At 39.8% G+C, this 21293-nt stretch overlaps 1 protein-coding gene across 3 annotated transcripts in view; it reads right to left on the bottom strand.

The window, feature by feature from the left end:
- The window catches only part of SMARCC1 (SWI/SNF related, matrix associated, actin dependent regulator of chromatin subfamily c member 1), an 83200-nt gene that overhangs the window by 35060 nt on the left and 26847 nt on the right, over window positions 1–21293 (bottom strand). For all 3 annotated transcript variants that reach the window (XM_066991054.1, XM_066991055.1, XM_066991056.1), the window contains 9 exons: window positions 20658–20695; window positions 18138–18259; window positions 14658–14729; window positions 10014–10127; window positions 9095–9248; window positions 8656–8769; window positions 6400–6459; window positions 2336–2594; window positions 1532–1693 (listed from right to left, as the gene is read on the bottom strand). In XM_066991054.1, coding sequence (XP_066847155.1) covers window positions 1532–1693; window positions 2336–2594; window positions 6400–6459; window positions 8656–8769; window positions 9095–9248; window positions 10014–10127; window positions 14658–14729; window positions 18138–18259; window positions 20658–20695 — 1095 coding nt within the window. The remainder of the gene's footprint in view (window positions 1–1531; window positions 1694–2335; window positions 2595–6399; window positions 6460–8655; window positions 8770–9094; window positions 9249–10013; window positions 10128–14657; window positions 14730–18137; window positions 18260–20657; window positions 20696–21293) is intronic.

Here is a 21293-nt window from a genome sequence, read left to right as displayed (position 1 = left end):
GTTAACACCTAGATTTGTTTCATAGTAGACTTGAAAATAAAACCAACCCCCTTGAACTTTCAACAGAACTTTGATGCTTTTTGACAGCTTTGTGCAGAGCACTGCAGATACTCCAGATGCCAGTGTTTCCTTTCCAACATGTTCTCCACCTCTTTCCAAAGCACCGAGCTGCCTGACATCAAGGCTGTCCCACGGAGCGTAGGACTAAAAAGAGACGAGGAGGACTGAGTGGCCTCTTAATTTTTTTTCCCTTTAAGAAACACATTAATGAGTTACAAGCTACTTTTAAATCTTATTCAAAAGTGTAGTTCTGCATCGGACACTAAGCACCATAAAATAGTAGTCCTGCATCTATCTTCAGCCGTACGGCTAGCAGCAGGTAACTGAACAGAACTGGAACACACAGGTCCCTCACGGTCCCATCATACAGCATGCACCTTGCTCATGCCTCTGCACAGGGTGACAGCAGGTCAAGTAGAGGAGACACAAGCACAGCCCAAACCAAACCTCCCAGTCGACCCAGATTACATTCCATTCAGTTTTATCCAAAGCTACAGTGGCATTTAATTATGCAGTCACTAAACTCTCCAAAACAGCTTGTGGTAAGCTGAAAAAAACAGCAGCCAACAATGATGGAGAGAAAAATTAAGATGTACTGACAAGCTGGTAGATCTGTACCAAACGCAGGAGGATGAAAGCCTCTGAGAAAGTTAGCAGGTATGCAGCAAAATGTCCCTCTGCACTCAGTTCACTGCTGTAGAAGAGCCAAAACAGAGACGGAATGGGGTTGTACAAAGCTTTATAGGGAGTTGCAGCAAGATACACTTTTACTCACCATAGTAACAAATAATTTGCAAGTGTCAAAGTTGCAGATAACAGACTTTATATCAGAGTATCTGCTGAATACCATAGAATATAGTTCAGTTGAAGCTGAACTCCAAACCAAGAGCTTGTTAGTATGCAGTGTAACATACAACAGCCAGAGCCAAGAACCACCATGTACCAGTTCACCTCTTAATAAAAAGCTGCTCTTCTGCTACCACCAGTTAGCAGTGTACCCTGTACAATACTTACACTAAAATTAGTTGCCAAAAGGTGTGACAGAACATTATAGGCTCAGCTGGGGCACAAAGAGCCAATAAACCTCTGTTTGCTCTACCATAACTATTATGCTAGAAAGCCATCATCATTCAACTGCTCTCATGCTCGTGGAACTGGCATGAAATCTCCCACTCTGGTATTTTTGCCCATTCAACTTGTATACATCCCAAGCGATGGCATTTTCACTTAGCCAGTAGCAGGAAAACAAACGGCTGAAACTAAAGCTGGCCCTAAGTTCATTAATTCATTGTCAAGAGTTAATAATCCGCAGAGAGTAGAAGTGGAATGACCTGTCACACACACTCCTTACCACCATTCCCATCTCTCATTGGAGGCGAACTTAAGGTTTATTACAAGTCAGAAGAAAGTGCCTGCCAAAATCTGATTTGCAGATATTTCTGCAAAACACAGAACCGACGGACAAGCCTACCGATTTTCTCCGGCTCATCTGGACCTGTTCCAGCAATGCAACTGCTCTCCAGTCCGTACGTCGGATCCACCTTCCCAGAGGCTCGTGCTGCTTCCTGTACTTTCTTTACGTGAGCTTCAACTAGCTCCAGCGGTACTTCCTCTCTGACTCGGGAAAACTCCTCTGTTAAAAATTACACAGATATGTGATATTGCATGTGTTTTACAGCAAGCTGTAAGTTACAATTTTCTCAAATCAGCATGCAGGTAAATCTTGTGACAAAATGCATTCTCAAATACAAGCTCCTTCTTTTCGCATTAGGTAATTTTCTCTCTCAAATCAGGTAGAAGAGATTCTCCTCCCAGTTATATAAAATGCTTTTTACATGCAAAAATAAAGAAAAAAGTAAAAGGAACAATTTCATTGAGTTTCTTAGGGGATATAACCGTGGCTGATAATTTCAACACAAGCAAAAAGAGGAAAACTAGATGTTTAGCATTGTGCATTTTTAAATAGCTAAACTAATGAGAGCAGTCATAGTAACACCAATTACAGGGCAGTGCTTGCAAACTATTGCTACTCAATGTGCATAGAAGAGGGGATGCAAGCCCTCTTAAGATATTCAGTGGCTTTTAGGAGTTATTCTAGCTTGTCTGTAAACTGGCGGGTTCAGTAACAACAGAACACAAACCTGTGTATTAGCAGACCTGTAGAACCTCTTATCAATCCTGAATAACCTCTAGAAACAGTTGATCCTAAGAGCAGGCTGACAGAACAGAATGTTGTATAGACAAGGTGAAAAAAACTTCCGGGGCAAACTCATACCTAATGCAGCCTTTGCTGCAGCTGATGCCACCCGGGGATCCACCACTGATGCCAGAAAAGCAACGGTACTCATCACTGGATTGCCAGATTGGCTGAAAGGAACGGGCTGGTAAGCCAGCGGGCCGAGAGATGCATCGGAGTTCTCCAAATACGGGTCTTCGATAGGAAGCCTCAGGAAATGGAGAATGCACTCATCCTGGGTGCGGCTCCCAACGTGCTCCGAGACTTTGTTCCAGTCATCTTTGTACATCTCCAGAGCCTGTAAAAGATGAAGATTGTGGTATATACATTAGCTAATCTGGAAAAAAAAAATCAGGAACTGCTTTATGCAAAAAGACTTTTGATACTAGTTATTTTGGTGATGCAACAACAACAGAATCAAACAACTATTTAAATCCTAATTTTTTTGGTAGCAAAATTCTTCCACAGAAGAACAACACACATTTCGCTGGCACATGAGTTAAACTTAAGCTACAGAGAGCATTACACAAGCTTTATTCTGTTACTATACCAAAGAGAACTGTCGGAAGATTTTGGATTTAAGAGTAAGATTTGAATAGTTAGCATTTTCTCCATTTCATATTCATATGTAAAACTTTACAGAGAAATAGCCTGCTTATCCTACAAAGCCTCACCAAATTCTTTTAATTCTCCTACGTACTCCTCCTGATAGTATTCTCGTGTTCCCTCATTAATGTCTTAAACCACCAAGCTCTTTGAGGCAGGAACAGTATTTATTTCACTTGTACTATATATGACGATGAAGTCCATTTTTTACATTCAGCACATGTTATGAAAACAAAAGAGCATCAAAACAATACACCAAGGAAAAAAGGAAAATATATTCTGTATCATGAAGTGAAAAGAGATCGGCTTTCTAGAAGCTACTACCCAGTCCGACTCTCAGCAAGTATTCAAGTTAAGAAATTGTTATTATGCAGGTAAGACACCTGATAAATTAAGGACCTTCCAGATTAAGTCAAAGATTTGTAATTCTTAATTCCAGTCATTTCTGAAGTTACTTCAGCCAAGCCTCAATTAAACAATTTAATGAATACGAGATACCAAAGATTCTGCATTAGTTTTTTTTTTTAAAAAAACACAAATTAATAAATAAAAAAAGGGGTAGCCTAATACAATATTATCCTTCAGAAGATTTTGTTGTTGTTGAAAATTACCTTAGTTATTTAAGCATTCGGATAGCATAAAATTAGAGTTTAAGTATCCTAAACAACTTTTACATTATTGATATGATTAATGGTAAAGTCACCTAGGAAAAAGTAAAAACCAATTTGATTTCTAGACCTATTAAGTTAAACAAACAAAACAAGAAAAAAAATCTGCAAACTCAAACAAAGGCCTATCAGAAGTCTTCTGAAAATATTTACTACTAGAGGCTGCATATGAACAGTAAACACCTGTTTCCTTGCGTTACAGATCCCATTTGAATTTCAAATTGAATGGAATTGGCATTGAAGTCAACTTGCTTTTTACTTATGCACTTGGGCACATCGTGGATGTTGAAAGCCAGCTTGGGAAAAGTGACCTGGAAGTGGTTTAAGCTTTCCCTTGCTGAAGTCTTGTATTTCTCTCAAAAACCTCGTTATTTAAATTGGGTAGGGAGGAGGGAGCAACCCCCAGCATACCTTCAGAAGGCCACTGGTTCCCCACTCCAGCCCCAAAACACGGGGTGCAAGATTAAGTGGGCAAGCAGCGGAGTAGGGGAAGGAGGGAAGGCTGTGCTCCAGCAGAGCCTAGCTGGATGGAAAGAACAATACAGAAACTGTTGCAGACCACAAACCAGACAAAGAGAGGGGTTTTAACAGCTGCACAGAAAGAATACTTCGGCTTGGGAATGAACAAAGGACAAGCCACGTTGGACAGCCCGCTCAATACCGCAGTGATCAATGGTCCCTAACTGCTTATAAACCGTTCGCCTGACCTCCTTCACATCTTGCCCCAGTGCTTAAAGAAATCAAACTCTCAGTTCACTAGGTCATACTCACGGGGAAGTATTTATTTGATGTTCAACATTAATTTCACTTTCCCTAATTCCATCTCAAGTTGTGTGTCTTTGTCTACCCACTGTTAGCCACACTGGCATATTACATCAAGTTTTGCTTTTCATGGCCATGCGGGATTTTTTTCTCTCTTTCCCCTTCATTACCTATTTTTCTGCTATACAAACTAGCTCTCCCAACAGTTGTCCTTACTATAAATAGCTGAAAGTGCCTTTAACTCCACGGAGACACAGAGCAGCAGCGTGGCAGGGAAGATGGTTCTGGGAGGGAAACGAGATTCCCCCGCGTCCCCTATTCACTCAGTCAACGGGAGGAAGGACAATAATTATTTTAGATACGATTTATTCTTTGGAACTCCACTGCATATATATTTGCCCAAAGCTACCCTGAGGATTTAACTGGACTGGGCTGCCTTGTTATAACTGAATTACTTATGCTTGAACTGATATACTCTCTTCACTGATTTATTCATAGGATAAATCCACAAAGAACATTATTAATTTAAACGCACATTAAATGAATTTGCAATCTCAAGACTTAGTTTTTTTTGTTGTTATATTTTTAAAAAGAAAAATGAATACGCCATCTGGATTATTTAATTAGGCTACTACTTGCTATGTATGATCATAAGTTACAGACACACAAAAGAATGAATCTTAAATATTAATAATAGTAAGCAAAGACGATAGCGTATCAAGATATTACTTCTAAGTTTGCTCCATACAAGAACACCATGAACAATATCTTAGCTTTTTTCACCACGTAAGCAAAATTCTTCCACATGCTTACACAAAAATGTGGGCTCAACAGTGTGCAGTCTGACATGAAAAAGCTGTTTTGGCTATTTGATAAACACACTTCTGTATCTGTGAAGGCTGAATCAAAGTACGCTCTGCTGAGGCACTTTGTCTAGTTCAGAAAAGAAGTCACACAAAAGTTTAGTATTGTTCAGCACTGTTAATACCCATTGTCCAAACTTTGCCATATAAAATTTCTTAAATTTTCAGTGGACTAATTAATGACAAAAGAAAGCCAGAGCAATCACAGAGCTTCATGCTAGTTTAAGCTATAAGTTAAAAAAACAACGAAAACCACGCCAAAATGGAATTCTTTCACAAAAAAAGCTGAATTGTAGCGAAACTGAATTATATAAAAGGGAGAAAAAAATCCCACCCAACATCTACACCAAGAAAACATTCCTGTAATAGAAAGCTCAGTGGAAGATAGATAGATATATATATATATACACACTTTTTTTTTTTTTTTTAGGAAACAGCAGCACATTAATTATTTCAGGCCACCTAGAGTCTTCTGACAAAGTGCTATGAAAAACCACGTTGCCCTGACACAAGGAGGAAAGACCAGAACATACTTATGCAGTACACCTCGTGTGATGGTTTTCATCCTAGGTAGGAAATCCAAGAGACCTGAGAATTATCGTATTCAACAGCTTCAGACTAAGCAATCTGGAGACAAAGACCTGATCTAGTGTGCCAAAAGCTCTTTGACCTATTTTTTACAGTACCAACGTAACTCCAGTTATCTCATGTAATTTTTGAAAAGACCTCTCTGCACTGCAAGATCTCTTCTTGAGCTCATGCACACGTTCCCAAACGCCTAATTTCTGAGTTGCAGATATGAGTTCAATGGAACTGAACCTTAAAGTTCATGAAGTCCCTTGAGTACGCAGATGTTACTGCCATCTCTTTTTAGTAGTAGCATTCTTGTAGCAATGATGGTCAAATAAAGAGAGATGGTTTCGAGGGAGAGCTGTAACCTTTTACCACCAGTTCAGAAGCCACAGTCACAAGAGACAGACAAGCAGCCTTGCGCACACAGACACTCAACCACATTCCTCCTCCAGATACGTAGAAATGGCTTCCCACTACAAACTCTGCTTTGCTATTCCAGTTCTGTAAAAGGATGCAGTTGTCCTCTAACTCTACTTCAAAAAAGTTAATCTACACACAGATTTTTTCAGTGCATAATATCCTGCATGTTTTGGCTTCCTAGTCTTCACTTTCTTTCCCCTCATGAACTTACTTCTAATAGCAGCAACGTCTCTTGTTCCGTCCATTCTCTTCCAGCACTTGCACCTTTACTCTACAAAAGACGGGGAAAAAAAAGTGAAATGTGTTTCTTTGCACAGAATTAAAAAAAAAAAAGAACAAAAGGGGAAGAATCTTTTGTTATTTGGTCCACTCAATATCTAAAGCACCTACCTGTTACAACAGTCCTTCTACAGCTCACCAACACCTAGTTATTTAATACACAAGTTCAGTTCACAAATTTACCTAACATAGCTAAAACATGCCGGGAAGTGCATTACTGCAGGTTTTGGGGAGGTTTTGGGGGTGTGTGTGTGCCGGTTTGGTACCTTTTTCTCCTGGCTCCCACCTATCCTTGCATGTAAATACAGCCAGTTGAAAAGATGATTTTCCATATAACAAAAACCCTCAGGAAAGTTGATGGCATTCCAGTCAGTTTGACTTTGGCCAGTGAAATTAAGTCAAGAACAGAGCAGTTTACACAGAGCATTCTACAATTCACGCCAAAGAACAGCAGCAGCTAACAGTAGAGCACAATATCTAACTGCCCCTCATCAGCTGCTGCACAGAAGATGTATGCTGCTGTCAGTCAGGGAGATGGAATTACTTGATTCAGGCACAACCGGGCTACTGTCAGCTTAAAGGGCACATTTCTCGACAGAGTAGGGCTTATGTCAACCAAACTTCAGCACCTCTCAAACCTCTGGTATACTTCCAAGGCAGACTGGAAAGTGTAAAGCACACGTTGGTCCAAAAACAAAAGAAAAAACAACACATAACCATTCATCTATCTAAAAGCAGTAACTCTGTAAAGAGAAAAAAGATCTTAACGGATAATGAGATGAGCTATCTGAAAAGACAGCAGTAGTAATAGCAAGATAATCTGCATATTTAGCAATCGCTTGCTCTTATCATTACTCTTACCAAATTTGCATACTGGGGTTAACTTCTCAAATTTCCTAGAAGCTACAAAACTCTTGGTGAAAACTTACTCTTCCACTATTACAGTAATCCTAATCTGTAGGCATCAAATAAAGACAAAATCATGTTGTCAACTGCTTATAAAACAAGATTATCTAGATTGGATGTCTCTATGTAAAACCACACCAGAAGGAAAAGGGGTACGTAAATCTATCCTATCTCAACATGCATTTCAAAAACATCATTAGCCCACAGGAAATACTAATCCAAGTGAGCTACTGAGCTACTGGCCAGTTCTCAAGCAGGCTGGTATGAATGGCCAGAATTGCAGTTGCCACAAACAGCCAAAACAAAAAGGGAAATCAGCTTCTGCAAATAAGTCTGCTCAAGTTTATTACAGATGCTTGCAAACAGAACCGAAGTCTAGAATCACTGAAAGGTTTATGAATGTGGTAAATATTTCTCTCTAAACTAAAAGAATTATGTCACTCCATGAAATGTGATATGGAATCAGGCTCTATAAAAAATGCTAATCTCTAAAAACATTGTGGGGGGTTGTAGTGTTTTTTTCTCCCTCCAATTTAATATAGTTATCTTGTGATCTCTTAGCACCATGATCATTGTACTTAGAGAAACCATTTACACAGAATTAGCCTGTCGTCAGCCCAAGAGAGGCAGTAATCAGCAGAACACTGCAGACCTTCCAGACTGAAGGCTATGCTGAAGTAGTAAGCTCGTATTCCTGCAGTAGCTTCAAGCACTATCAAGTACTCACGCAGGTATCAGACACCAGCAGGAGTTAAAGTCAACAGGTTATGGAATCAGCAACATCACTGCAATGGCATCTCAAAACTTAACTAATTATACAATACGTTGCAAAGACGGTGCTAAAAAGTCCCCTGCAATGGTTTTGTGACACCGTTTGTAATTAAATGGCTTTCTGGCTCTCAGCCTGAAAAACCTTGCTCAGTCTTGGAAAACAGGATAGTTAAAGATGCTGCTGAAAGATTTCAATTTCTGTATTGAATTACTTGATAGTTTGTTGATTCTGAAGCATTCAAGTAAAACATCCAAAAAATATAACACAAATTCAGCGTTTGGAGACTGACGGTATCGACTAGCTGTGGATAGGCACATGATTTTCACTTCTACAAATCTGGGTATCCAATACAACTGAGTGAGGTATCCTAACATCCTACATTGAGAAGGAAGAAATCTAAAACAGGAATATAAAGAGTAACATAAGGCATTTCACTGTCATCTAGTGGGGGACAATTAAGGAAAAATGCTTAATAGAAGCCACAGGGGAAAAAAATCCAAACAAACTTGCCTTTGCTAAAGTCTTTTTTGAGTAAATATCTGTGCGAAGTCCAAAGTTCTGTAGATCAGTAGGTTTCTCCTTGTTTTTCTCAGGAAAACTCAGCATCTGCTGAGCAGCTGGAACCTGCAAACAAACATAACAGAAGACAGGTCAGAGGGTCAGGAACTGGAAATTATTGAAGGTTTTCAAACCAATGTTAAGCAGAACACAAAACGAACAAAACAGCTTAACGTGACTTGTAGAGATGTCTTTACATAATATCACTTAGACACAACACTAGCAGGCTTGACTTTAGCGAATCTGACTACTTGAAGCCCCAAACCTAGATGGAGAACATTTCAGCAAAACACGCACACATTATTCTATTAAGATGTTCCAAGACACTGGCTAGAGCTACAAACTTCTCACGTCTAAGGCGAACACAGTTCGTGCCACCTGTGGGGCTCACCTGGGGAGTGCGGATGTGGAGAGGCATCAGGCCGGAGGGCGTATCAGCGAGCACGTTGAAGTGAGGAGTAGGAGGAGGGCCCATTGCCATGGGACGGCTTTCTGGATCCACCTGGTAGTTGATGAGACCCCACTGCTCCAGAAAAGCATGTACTCTATGAGACAACAGGACAAATTAAAATCTTAACAAACAAAGCCATTTTGGTTGTGTAGAAAGGAGACAGCAAAGGAAGCAGCTTTGGTTTAAGATCAAACTGGTCCATAATCTCCTACAATCCTCCACTAATCACAACAACCAACGCAATTACATATGAGCTTTGTGCAGACTTGATAGTATCACTTCAGTGTGTTAGCTAAAACAAAGCATGACGTTTTGGTTCTGGATAACAGGAAATCATTAAAGACAAAGGCAAAGCAGAGAGAGGGCTGCATGCATGGAGCCATTTGCAGATGTAATATCCACGTGAGGGCTGCACAACCCTTGGTTTGCTTCCCTCATCTATCTGTAGCTGTTCTTCACTGGATCTACTTTTAGCAAGTTCCAAACTCTAGGACTCTGCTGTACCTCACAACTTTAAGACTGGTGGAACATATAAAACCAACAAAATTTAACTGCAAAACCAGGAATCCTGAGAAGAACTCCACACACTGTACTGAACAGCAGAACCGTAATATTACAAGTTAAGACCCAAACTTTGCAGGCATGGCTCAGTGAGCACACAAAATATTATAAATAAAGGATAGTATAACATATTCCGGTTACCATAAAACATGGAACAGTCTGCTAATCGGCTGCACAATGGCTATTGCCCACACCTTTCCTGTCACACCGGAGCACTTCCATTTCTATTTCTTTTTGTTAAAGTGAAAGCAATGGCTGAAAGATCCGTGGTTGTTTTTTTGTTTGGTTGGCTTTTTACCTCATGACAGCGCACACATCTCCAGTCAGATTCCTTCTGCAGGCAGTGCTAGTCAAGTACTCCTGAGGGTTTAAGCGATAGGTGTCAATCATGAAGTTGCGGTAAGCGAGGTATCTGAAAGACAATTGGTACATATTTCATATTGTACATTGGTGTCTAACAAAGCTTAGAATACGTATTTTAGGATTCACCTTCTCCAAACACATTTATTACTGACAAGCAAACACCTCCTGCTAGTTTTTATTGATGAAATGTAGTAAGGTGAAATCAGTATCAAAATAGGCAAGCAGAATTTGTTTTATACACTGCATATGGTCCATCCATCTCTTCCAGATGTTTCGTTCTAGATTTTCTCTGTAACTGTATTAGTAGCACAAGGCACACTTAAATCTCAGTCAAAGAGTTGTGGGCAAGCAAAACTCAAATTTAAACTACTCAAATTGTTACCTACTAATTGTCGACTACTTTGAAAGCGTTGCAACCGAAAGCAGTAGTAGTAAGTCTAGAACCAGGCATGTCAGAAGGTTAAAGATGGGTTAGCTCCTTGATATAGCTGCTCTTCCAGCACTAATATTATGAAGAGGAAAGCAAGCCCCTTCTTTTACACCTTTGCTTCTGCTCTACTACAAACACATAATACTTTTGAAGATCAGGGATATACAGTTGGTCATATACCCACTCCATTTAGGTTTTAAGTTTCGAGAAGACAGACACTGCATCCTTGGTGGAAAGAGGCCAAATACAGGTCGTCCTTCTTGCCCCCACTCCAAAGCACTCCAACTACAGCTATAACTTGGTCACTAACCAAGTACTTGCTCAACGGACTGCAAGCTGCAGAAAAAAATTAACAGGGCCTGGTCCTAGCATAGAAGCAGGATAAATAATCCTAGTCGGTGCTCTCTGTGAGCCTGGAAGGAAAAAAGCTCCACAGAAAAAACGAAGTTGTACGCTGGATGGAACGCTACTGTTTCTGTATGAGGACTTTTTATACATTAAAACACCAACAAGGAGAGGGTTAGAGAACCAAATGGAGAAGACAAAATCTCTGAAAAGAAGAGGGAAAGAATCCAGAAGCCAGCACAGCACTCCCCACGCACTGAGCTGGGAACAGCTGAAGTAGAAACTGCTCCCATGCTTGTGCATGTTAGTGCACAACAGTCCAAGTAAGCAAGTTTTGGGGTTCAGCCCATTTCCTGCCCTGTACACATTACTGCTTGGTCTTTTTCATTAAGTTTCTGGAATGTACTAATGTTTCCAAATACAAGTTGCTCAGAACAAAAACTACCATAAAGTTACTTCTAGCTCTGTTCTTTAGATTGAACAAAACCAAATCTGCCAACAGACATAGGCAAGGATCCTAAGCAAAGATCTGTTCAAAAAAACTGTGTTATAAACAATTTCTACCTCCCCCATTAAAAATTCAACACGGGGATGCCTTAAATGCAGTGTAAAAAAGCAGCCAGCACTCAATACTCGAGAATATAAATCATGCAGAGAATGAACACCAGTGTCTTTCACAGGCGAGACATAAGCAGACAGATGCTGCAAGGACCCATTCCTGCCAAAATCGCACATCCTCAATTCTGAAGTTATATATAGAACTTGCTGGAAAACCACTATGGGACCAGGTGTTGAATGTTGTTATGGTAGGCGAGAAACAAAAGGGAGCTTCTTCCATAGAGGAATATTCAGGAACATTTCTGAATGTTCCTGGAGAGAACTGGGTTGCCACCTGCTTGGAGAAAGGCTACCTTAAAGTGCTCTCGGCTGCAGAAACAAGTTTAATAGCTTAATAATAAGGTCACATTGCACATAGGTGGAGGAAAAAAGCCTAAGACAGAAATATCCCTGAAGTTTATCCTGAAGGGAATCTGTTTTCAAGAGTGACATGACCCATCGGCTATAACTTGTCAACAGCAAGAAAGAAAAGTCAACTAGTATTTAGTTAAAACCCTTTCCAGACAGAAACCAGGCCCCAGGCCCTACTGTCACAAGAAGGAACCTGTGTGAGCTCTTGAGACACGGTATTTTGTTTGGCCTGAAAACTGAGCTGTAGGCAAGACATTTCCATGCGGAAGGATGTTTATTTTATTAAAACCAAGACACAATGCCAAGACCACGTGCTACTCCTGCAATCCCTACGTGGTGGCAAAAATACATCCCCAGGATAACACCAGGACCGGGCGAAGGGGGTGCCTCATTTGCTTCCCTCAGAGGGAGGTAACCAGCAGTGGTTCATGGACAAGTGCCAGCAGACCCGATGTTTTGTTGCAAATTGAAAAAGAAGCATGGGATTTCACCTGATAACCATATCAGAGGCAAATTCGCAATGTTTCCAGATCCAGCTACCACCCTGTAACCAAAGTTGGAGGGGGCAACGTTTCTTCACGTTTGTCCCCAAGCTCTCTCCAAACAAACCAACAGCCCAGGAGGAACAAGCAGTTATTGGGTGTCCTCACTTACTGGGGCCTCAAACTAGTACCCATTACCATGGTTTTGGCTGCAGCTACTGGAAAGTTATCCACTAACTATCCAAATCTGTAACTTGAGGAACAAGACTGAGAACCCTTGAAAGGTCTTTTCACAACTCTGCCCGTTTTGCAGCCTTAAACATGAAGCACTAGAAGGCCCCAAAGAAAAAAATACATTGAATAGTAAAACTTACAGAGCAGAGTTAGTGTCAAATACATTTTGGAATTGCTGTGGTGCGGGTAGAGTAACATCTGCAACTCAAACATAGAGAAGCCGGAAGCAAAGAGCACAGACTCAGCATCAGTCAGGGTACAAGAGACCTCAGAAGGTCTCTAGGCCAATCTCCTACTCAACACTGAATCGAGACTGGGTTAATTAGGGCCTTGTACAGCCAGGAAACGTTCAAGGCAGAACATTGCACAATTTCCCCAGGCCCCTATCCCAGTGCTTCATCTTCCTTAGAGTTCAAGAATTTCCCTTGGTATCAACCTCAAACTTGCTGGGTTTCAGTTTCATTTATTTTTTCTGCTGCCACAGTAACGGGCCTGGCTCCATCCTCTCAGTGACCTCCTCTGGGCATTTGGCAGCTAGTGTTAGAGGTCTCCCAGTCTCTCTTCTCCAGGCTAAGAAGGTTAATTTATCTTTTCTACCTCAAAATCAGATCAGAACCCTTGCAAAATATCAGCCATGCCTGAGAAGAGATTCAAGTACAAGAACATTTTCTGAAGTCTGCTTTGTTTACCTGTTAGAAGACCAATACAAGATGATATTAACGCTATTGTTTGCGCTAGGAAAAAAAATAATTTGGAGAATTGCTATGTAGAAAAATGCACAGGTTAAGACAACATACTGAGAAGACCCCTCAAATACTTCATTTCACAGTTCACGAGAAAACAGTTTTTAAATCCCCCAAAGCTGCTTTGCAACTAAACCGAGATTTGCTACATGATAAAGTGAACTAGCCTGGTTCCATTGTCCAAGTCGTCAAGTACGTCAATGGTGTTCGCTTTGATTTTTTGTGAACTCTCAGGTTTTAGGATTATCATTTTAAGAAAAACGAGCACATTGACTATCTCCCTGTAATCAATCACCTTTCAGGACTGCTCTGAATAACTACATTTACTGTTGTAACAGAAAATTCTCAAGGAAGGGGAGATGTACTTTTACTAACGCACATAACAAGATTTGCAGTAGATTTCCAAAATAAGCAATCGATGCAAAAATCACCAGCTTATCTTGTCTCTTCACTAAATTAGAGGAGAAATTAATAATTTGATGTATGGAAAGACCTACAACGTTTCAGGACAGCATTCAATTGTGATTTATTTTAAAACTTCTTGAAGGCTATTTACAAACAACTGTATTTGTATAATTTCAAATTAAGAACACTTAAGTTCTGCTGCAGATACCAGACCCCACAAGGCAACGATATAGGGTCAAACTGGATCTAAATTCAACCCAGAGAACTCCACCTACATTTAAGAAGCACGATCAGAAATAAAAAGTCATTAGAGGGTTTGGAATAGCTATAAACAAATGCTTTTCTTCTTGCACTGCACAACTCCAGCTCTGATTTTAATCAGACTACCTAATATTCACTTTCCAACCTTCACCTGCTCTTTCAGAATTACCCATCACCTGCTCAGGGAACCATGAAATCAACACAGATAACTGCGGAAAATCCATTCCACAGTCTGACACAGCATCCTATAATAAACCTTGTCATCAGTGCTTAAACACAAAACTCTCAAGTCTCAAAAATACAGCATGTCATGAAAAGAGAGCAAGAAAAATAGGAGGATCACTGAGGTTCTACAATATCATGATTTTTTTTTTTAACATGTCTCTGGAAGATATGTCCTGCACCACAAAAAAAAAGTCCAGGAGTTTGTTCCAATATTACTTTTGCAAAACTAGTTTGATTTTTTTTTCCTGGATAACCACTAATAACTATTGCATTGATAATTAAAGTTTTACCTCTACTACTACAGTAACGCACAGACTTTATCAAACTACTAGTAGTAGTTGCACAGGTGCTCTTTCCTTCTTTTATACACTGACAGACAATATCTGTTTAACACACGTACAAGAGGAAGTGACTGAAGGATTTGTGACACTAAAACCTCCTCTATCTTGCGAACTCTCACATGCCTATATTCACATTTTACTTACATTTCTGGAGTCTTGGACTTGTTTTTTCCGTTGAAGAATTCAGGAAGAGCACGACGTTCAATCACATGAATACTGTAACAAAAACACACAATTCAAATGCCAAATCGCAAATAATCTTACCGAGTACCCTACACACCTTCAAATGACTATCCTGAGAGCACGTTTACGGAAAGGACTACTTTTTAGAAACCTGAGTATTCTAGCACGAGCCTGTGAATTAAACATTTTCATCAAATAAGCAAAGCTGTATTAAAAAGGCATCACAACATTCAGTCACTGATTTGAAGCAAAACCACGTACCCAGTGCTGCCGTAAACTCACTCTGAAAACTGAGCAGCAGCCCATTTTTGTCTGCACATTCACAAGTTCTGTCTTCCAACAGAGGCGTCTTTCCGTTCTCCAGACTAATTGCTGTTAACATTCACCCAAGAAACCAAAAATTCCTCAGATAAACCAAGCTTTCATGGTATATACTTAGAAGATGGGCGTGTAAGTGTGTGCTTTGAACCCAACTCCAAAACTGATCTACAGTAATTACTACTGCTCACAAGTCAGGCAGGAGACTGACTGTCTTCAAGAGCACTGCCAGCACCTCCCTGGTCCTTTAGGAAAATGAAATCCAAACTGTGGCTATTTGGAGCAACTTAACACTTTCTTAAAAATAATTCCTCCCCCTTTGGACTCCAAGAAGAAATACGGAGTTAAAACTGACCACGTATGAATGGCAAAACTAATGATACCCGAGGTGCTATGCAGCATGTAAGAGTGAACCAATGTAAGGATCACAGCCAATTCAGCTCTAGTTATTTGACAGATATAATTCTTCCCTTGTGTAGCTGTTCCAGGTAAAATATAAATACTCTTCTAGTAGAATTTTCCATTCTGCATGCACTACCTGCCTGACAGTGTAAACAGCAGAGTAAAAACTTATAAAATCAACTTGTTCATCAACTTATTCTCATATTCCCTAAATAAAAGATAGGATTGATTTATTTTTAACATAAACAAGGAAATTGGGTCCTGAAGGGTCAAGGCACCTGTGGAGGTCTACTGACAAATAATTAACATTTTGTGTAATCCATGGCATATGTTAATATATGAGAGGGTTTTGACTGCAAAGCAAAATTAGTGTGAGTAAACAGCCAGACCACATGGACCTCGATTACTCCACTTTTTTTTTTTTAATCTTAATATGCAAATTCTATAAGGGATATAAGATTCAATCTGCCTAGTACTAAAGGAGGAAAGAGCTTCAAGATTCAGAAAACCTTTATTTTATAAAGTATCAGAGGTACAGGACTTGTATGAAGTTACTCTCAGAAGTTATTTTAACAATGGCACATACTTCATTCAAGTTAAAATCTGGAAAACAAATTGTCCTTTAAGTGTGGTTACTTTTAAAGGAAGTAAAATTTTTTTTTTAATACAGCATCTCTCTCATCTTTCAGTTTTTAGCCTAACATACAGTTGTCCTTCAATACAGACACTGCTCATTCTTGTCATTCCTGCAGCATTAACTGAAAGAGGAAGATTAGCTGATAAACTGTTCGGATTTTAGTAGCAAGCAAATTATTTGGTTCTTGCAATGAAGTCACCCGCAGAATAAAAGATTACACTGAAAACGAATTGAGCATCAAAAAGTTTCTCTGTTTGCTAGAAAATTAATTTTAGTAATGACTATTCTAAAACAGCAGTTTATAATACATTTTAAGAGAGGCACATTAGAATTATTCCTCAGCTTGCTTCAAATTTTTTGCAACTGGACACAAAGAAACATTTGCAATTTGGGTAGGCTGCAGGCAGTGGTTTATATATTTACATAAGACAAGAAGCATCTTTCTGGCACCGCTACAGCAGTTACACCTGAAGTCTGAGGCCGCACGGCACTAAGTATATGCTCTCTGCATCCCCAGAGCTACAGAAACCTCTCTCCAGATGAAAGAAGTGCTCAGGGACACCAAAATGTCAGTCCCACAGTTGTGCTGTTATTTCAGCCTCAAAGCCAAATCAGCTTAAGGTGCAGATTGTTTCTGGAGCACCAAAATCCAGAAATCAAAGCTTTTTTCACATCCTGCTACCTTACGGATACCTACTCTTCCTGTCACAGAGATGTTTTGAGGTTGCCTTTTATAAGGTCAGCACAGATACATCTGAGCCAGGGAGAAGTTCGTTCTGTTTCTTTAGAAATACTGCATTAGTCTCTTAGCCGTGCTTCACAGGCTGCTTTAGCTCTCAGGAGCACCCTCACAGCTACTGCTACAAACACACCCCTAAGGAGGTTTTAACCAACCGCTCCCAGAGGGCACCTGTACAATAACAGAAGAGTCAGCTCACGACAAAATGTCACCGTTGACATAATTTTCCCAGTAGGGAAGTATTACTGAACCTTCATTTTACAAAAGGGAACTGAGCACAGAGACTACAGACGTACCCACCTCGGGTTAAAGTACACCTCAATTAGCTCAAGCTACGCAGCGTTTCGCTCTGCACGCGTGACAGAACTGTACGTACACCTCAAGCTTCTCTGCTCAAAAGCAACTGGAGCACCTATAAGCTCAGGCTGTGTTCCTTGTTTTTTCTCCTTCCAGGACCATCTCCAAGTGGGAGAGCAATGGGACTAAGAAAACAGATGGTTCTCTTTAGGAGGATTTAGGTCAACTCAAGCTACTAGCACAGACATCACCCAAGCAACTGATTCCATGTAATAAAGTTTGACAGAGCTGAAAATTGAACCAAACTTCACACTAACAGTACAGATCCCATCCTAAGTCACTTGTGCAAAAGAGTTATCCACCAAAAAGGCCAACTTATGATTCGCTTCTGAAGGTTACGTGTGAACCCTTGTACTCAAGTGTCCTGGTGTTTCTCTTTAGGTTCCAGTCCCAACACTGCCTCAACTCCTAGAGCTAAGAAGGAACGCATGCTCAAGTAACAGCCTTCCCGGACAGCTAGTCCTTATCCTGTTTCCAAAGTAACTTTTTATTAAAAACAAACAAAAACCTACCTAAGAGTTTTAACTTGTAGAGAGACTTTCATTCCCACACCACAGAACTTTCAGTATACAAAGAAAATTAGGGTTACCCTAGCAAGTTCAGCGGTCATATCAAGTCACAAACCTATGACTCCAAAGAGGATCCCGAAATGGAACAACGGACCTCCCTGCACAATTGAGGACTTATCCTCATGCAAGTATTAGGAAAGTAGGGAAGGAAAAAGGAATTAATTCTCCCATGAAAAATCAATGCAAAACAAAAAATGCTGATACAGTAGACAGAATATCTATGCTATCTGAAATCCCCTTCTTCACTCCCAATTCCCCAAAACAGACAGAAGTCACCTCAGGAAAATTTATGGGTGGGAAAGATGTACCCACGCACGAGAAGTAGACCCAAAGGGAAGTAAAATCTTTCAGCTCTTATCATGACTTATGAGAAACCACCTCCAAAACTCAACATCCGCAGTACCAGATTACTTTCTTACCAGTTGTAGTCAAACCAAGATGCATAGCTTGGAATAATGATGTGGTTGGTTTGTTCCGTGACGTTATCTTCACCTGGATCAATTGACCGACTTTGATCACCTTTGTTAGGATCTTCATCTTCCTGTATTACAGAGGGAATGCACTGGTTAACACGCTGCAAACAACAGACACTCAAGAACTCTCAGGCAGCACAGAGTTAGCCTGTAACAAATGCTTTCCAATCCTCTGCAGCATAAAATTTTTGATGCAATCTCTCGTCAGTGGGGAAAGCCTCAGGGACAAGAAACAATCAGCTTTCATTAAAAAAAAAAAGGAAGCATAAAGCCACTAAGAAGTTTTTACAGGGACAGTTGTCAAACCTTAAGAACATACTTGGCAACACAGATCAAGCTTCAAGTCTGATTTATAAAATTAAGAGTCCTCTAACTCTAGGAGAACTATAGGTCTTTGCATTTCAATACTGCAGTATACTGCAACGAGACACGATAAATACAGCACGAAGCAAGAGAACTTTGCAAGTTGTCAGCCTCGCTCCTGCTGCCATCTCCAGACACCGTCACTGCAACAATTTTTATTATTTGTAAAGATTACTTATTTTTTGCCACTCTTTCCCATGAACTTTCTCACTCCTCAAAAGAGCACTGAAAGAAACCAGATTCATTACTTCTAGTTTTACTGGGAAACCCTTGTCAGTGGTAATAATTTCACGTCTGCAAAACTGCATCTCATTACCCTACATCTTTGCTTGGATAAACTCACATTGATCGATCATAAAGCTGGTCTTGGATACTTCTCTGTTGTGAAGAAGAGATACTAAGTTCAAATTGTAACCCTGCCATGAGAACTGTGGCACAGAATATAAGCATACTATGCTTGTTACAGACGATGGACAAACCTTTTATGCTAGAACTTAGACTAATAGATCCCAGATGTGAGAAGGAGAAGGCAGAGGTTTCTTTAAGAAGACCATTGGTAATAAAGTAAATAGGAGATGTTCTAACACGAAGGCATAAAGTGCTGATAATGGGTCACATGCATTAACAGGTTAAAGAAATCATTACTTTCCCATCAGAAAGTTAAGACTACATATGACATCAGCACAGATTCTTGTGAACAGTATGCAGAGGCAATTTCAAGGCTTTCATTAGATCACGTTTCTTGTGCATTTCTAACAAAGAAAACTGATAGTTGAACTCCGTACCTTACCACAGGCAATTCAATTTTTAATGATTTTCTTTATCTGAATTACCAAGCCAGTCAGATTTCAAAGAAACAGAAAAGGCTGTTAAAAACAATCAAGTCCCTAAAGCAAGATTTTAAGACCACCAATGTTGCATCTTTTGGGGCAATGAAATTCCTCCAGAGACAACAAGGCATCCTTCTGAATCTATTTATCGACCTGACATTGGCTGTTCAGAAAAGAAATCCATCTCTCTTCATCTCCGCAACTTCAATATCCTTCTCTCAAAATACATTCACTAAAGTGAAAACAGACCATGACGAAAAAAAAAACAAAAAAACACAACCAAACGTTTAGGATAGAACATAAAAGCAAGCCTCCCAACCTAACGTGGAATGAACACTTGCAGCATGAGTTCCACAGTAAGGGGTCATTCTACATGCAGGGGTGGAGAAACTGCACCACCCCCCCAAAAAAAAAAAAGAGTATTTCCCATACTGGAAAAGCCTGCTGTCTTTCCAAGATGGTTTCCCTAGCTTGAAACACAGTGCTCGCCTAAGAATCGTATTTTGGCACTGTGTCCATGTGTATGCACCAAGATACTTAGACCCACCGTTCCTTAGAGTGATACCAGAGCCTACAACCTCTAAGAAAGGTTGCTTACTGGCTAAACAGTATTTTTCTTATCTAGAGTTGTCTTCTTTCCCCAGTTTAGAACTTGAAAAAGGATTTTCAAGCACTTCTGTAAAACAGATATATAGATTGGATATTTATACTGAAATACAGTAAAACTGGAAATACATCAGCATGATGAAAAAGTCAGATTTTCTTAATATGTAACTAAGGACACATCCAAACATCTGTGTCTGCAGGCCTACAATGTATGAACTAACACAGATGTGATCTTTTTCTTACTTGCCTGATCAGACAGGCATCTTACTCAGCAAGCTGTTAAAAATAGTGCCTGGCATACCAACAATGCAATTAGATACAGACACTACACAGCAAACCCATTAAAGCGATCAGAAAACGTATTTAGGGTTTAGATTTAGTCCTGAAACCTAAATAAAAAGCACAGCCTTTGAAAAACCTGCATCTGAAAAACGTTTCTTTGAAAATACTTCACACCTGTTTTTGTTACTCGTTTCTAAAATCTTGGATTTATAAATACAAAATAATCTCACGCTATTCATAAGATTTTTATAATAGCGAAACAACATGCGCACCAGCAACCAACTCGATTTCACTTATCACTTAAAAACATTACAGGGATAAATTTCTGAAGATAAGACGAAGAACTCAGTTTCTACCAAATTCAGTATGAAATGACTGCTGTTACCTTTCCTCCAGTTGCCACTGTCTCCTCATCCTGTTCATCTGAAAGGTAAAATTATCAGGAATTAAACTAATAAAATGCACCTGACTGCTCAGAATCCTTTCTAGCCATGCAATTGCTTAATTGGAAAGACTGCTTCATTTGTTTTGGGAGAGAAGTTAGGAGGAAAGCAAAGCGGACCACACATCATTAAGACAATCTCATCCTTATGCAGGCACCCAATGATCCCAGACAAAGGAACACATAAGAGCAGGAATACAGAGGAAAGATAATTAGAATTTTTCCACACTTAGGAATCCATAATTAATTACTGCCTGGCCCAGTGCCCTAGATGTAGCCTTGTATAATAGGATATGGGACAGTAGTTTATCTCTCTTATGCCAAAGGACTACCAAAGCTCAGGGAACCTGTGATTCACCCTAATGCCTAATCCATCCAATAAGAAAAAAAATCTACCACGGAAGAGCTCATATGTCACTTTTAGAAGAAACAAATAATGCCTACAAGGAAAAAGCCTCAAAAAGGGAAACAGTCAGTACATTCCAACCGGAATACATACGAAAACCGAATTAATTCAATAGAAGAGTAGAATTAGAGATTCCTTTTAAAACTGAGAGAGTTAAAAATATTTATTCTGTT

This window comes from Anser cygnoides, chromosome 2 (genome assembly GCF_040182565.1).
Source record: "Anser cygnoides isolate HZ-2024a breed goose chromosome 2, Taihu_goose_T2T_genome, whole genome shotgun sequence".
Lineage (NCBI taxonomy): Eukaryota > Metazoa > Chordata > Aves > Anseriformes > Anatidae > Anser > Anser cygnoides.
Note: the sequence above shows the minus strand (reverse complement) of the source record. Positions and strands in the feature narration are given on the sequence as shown.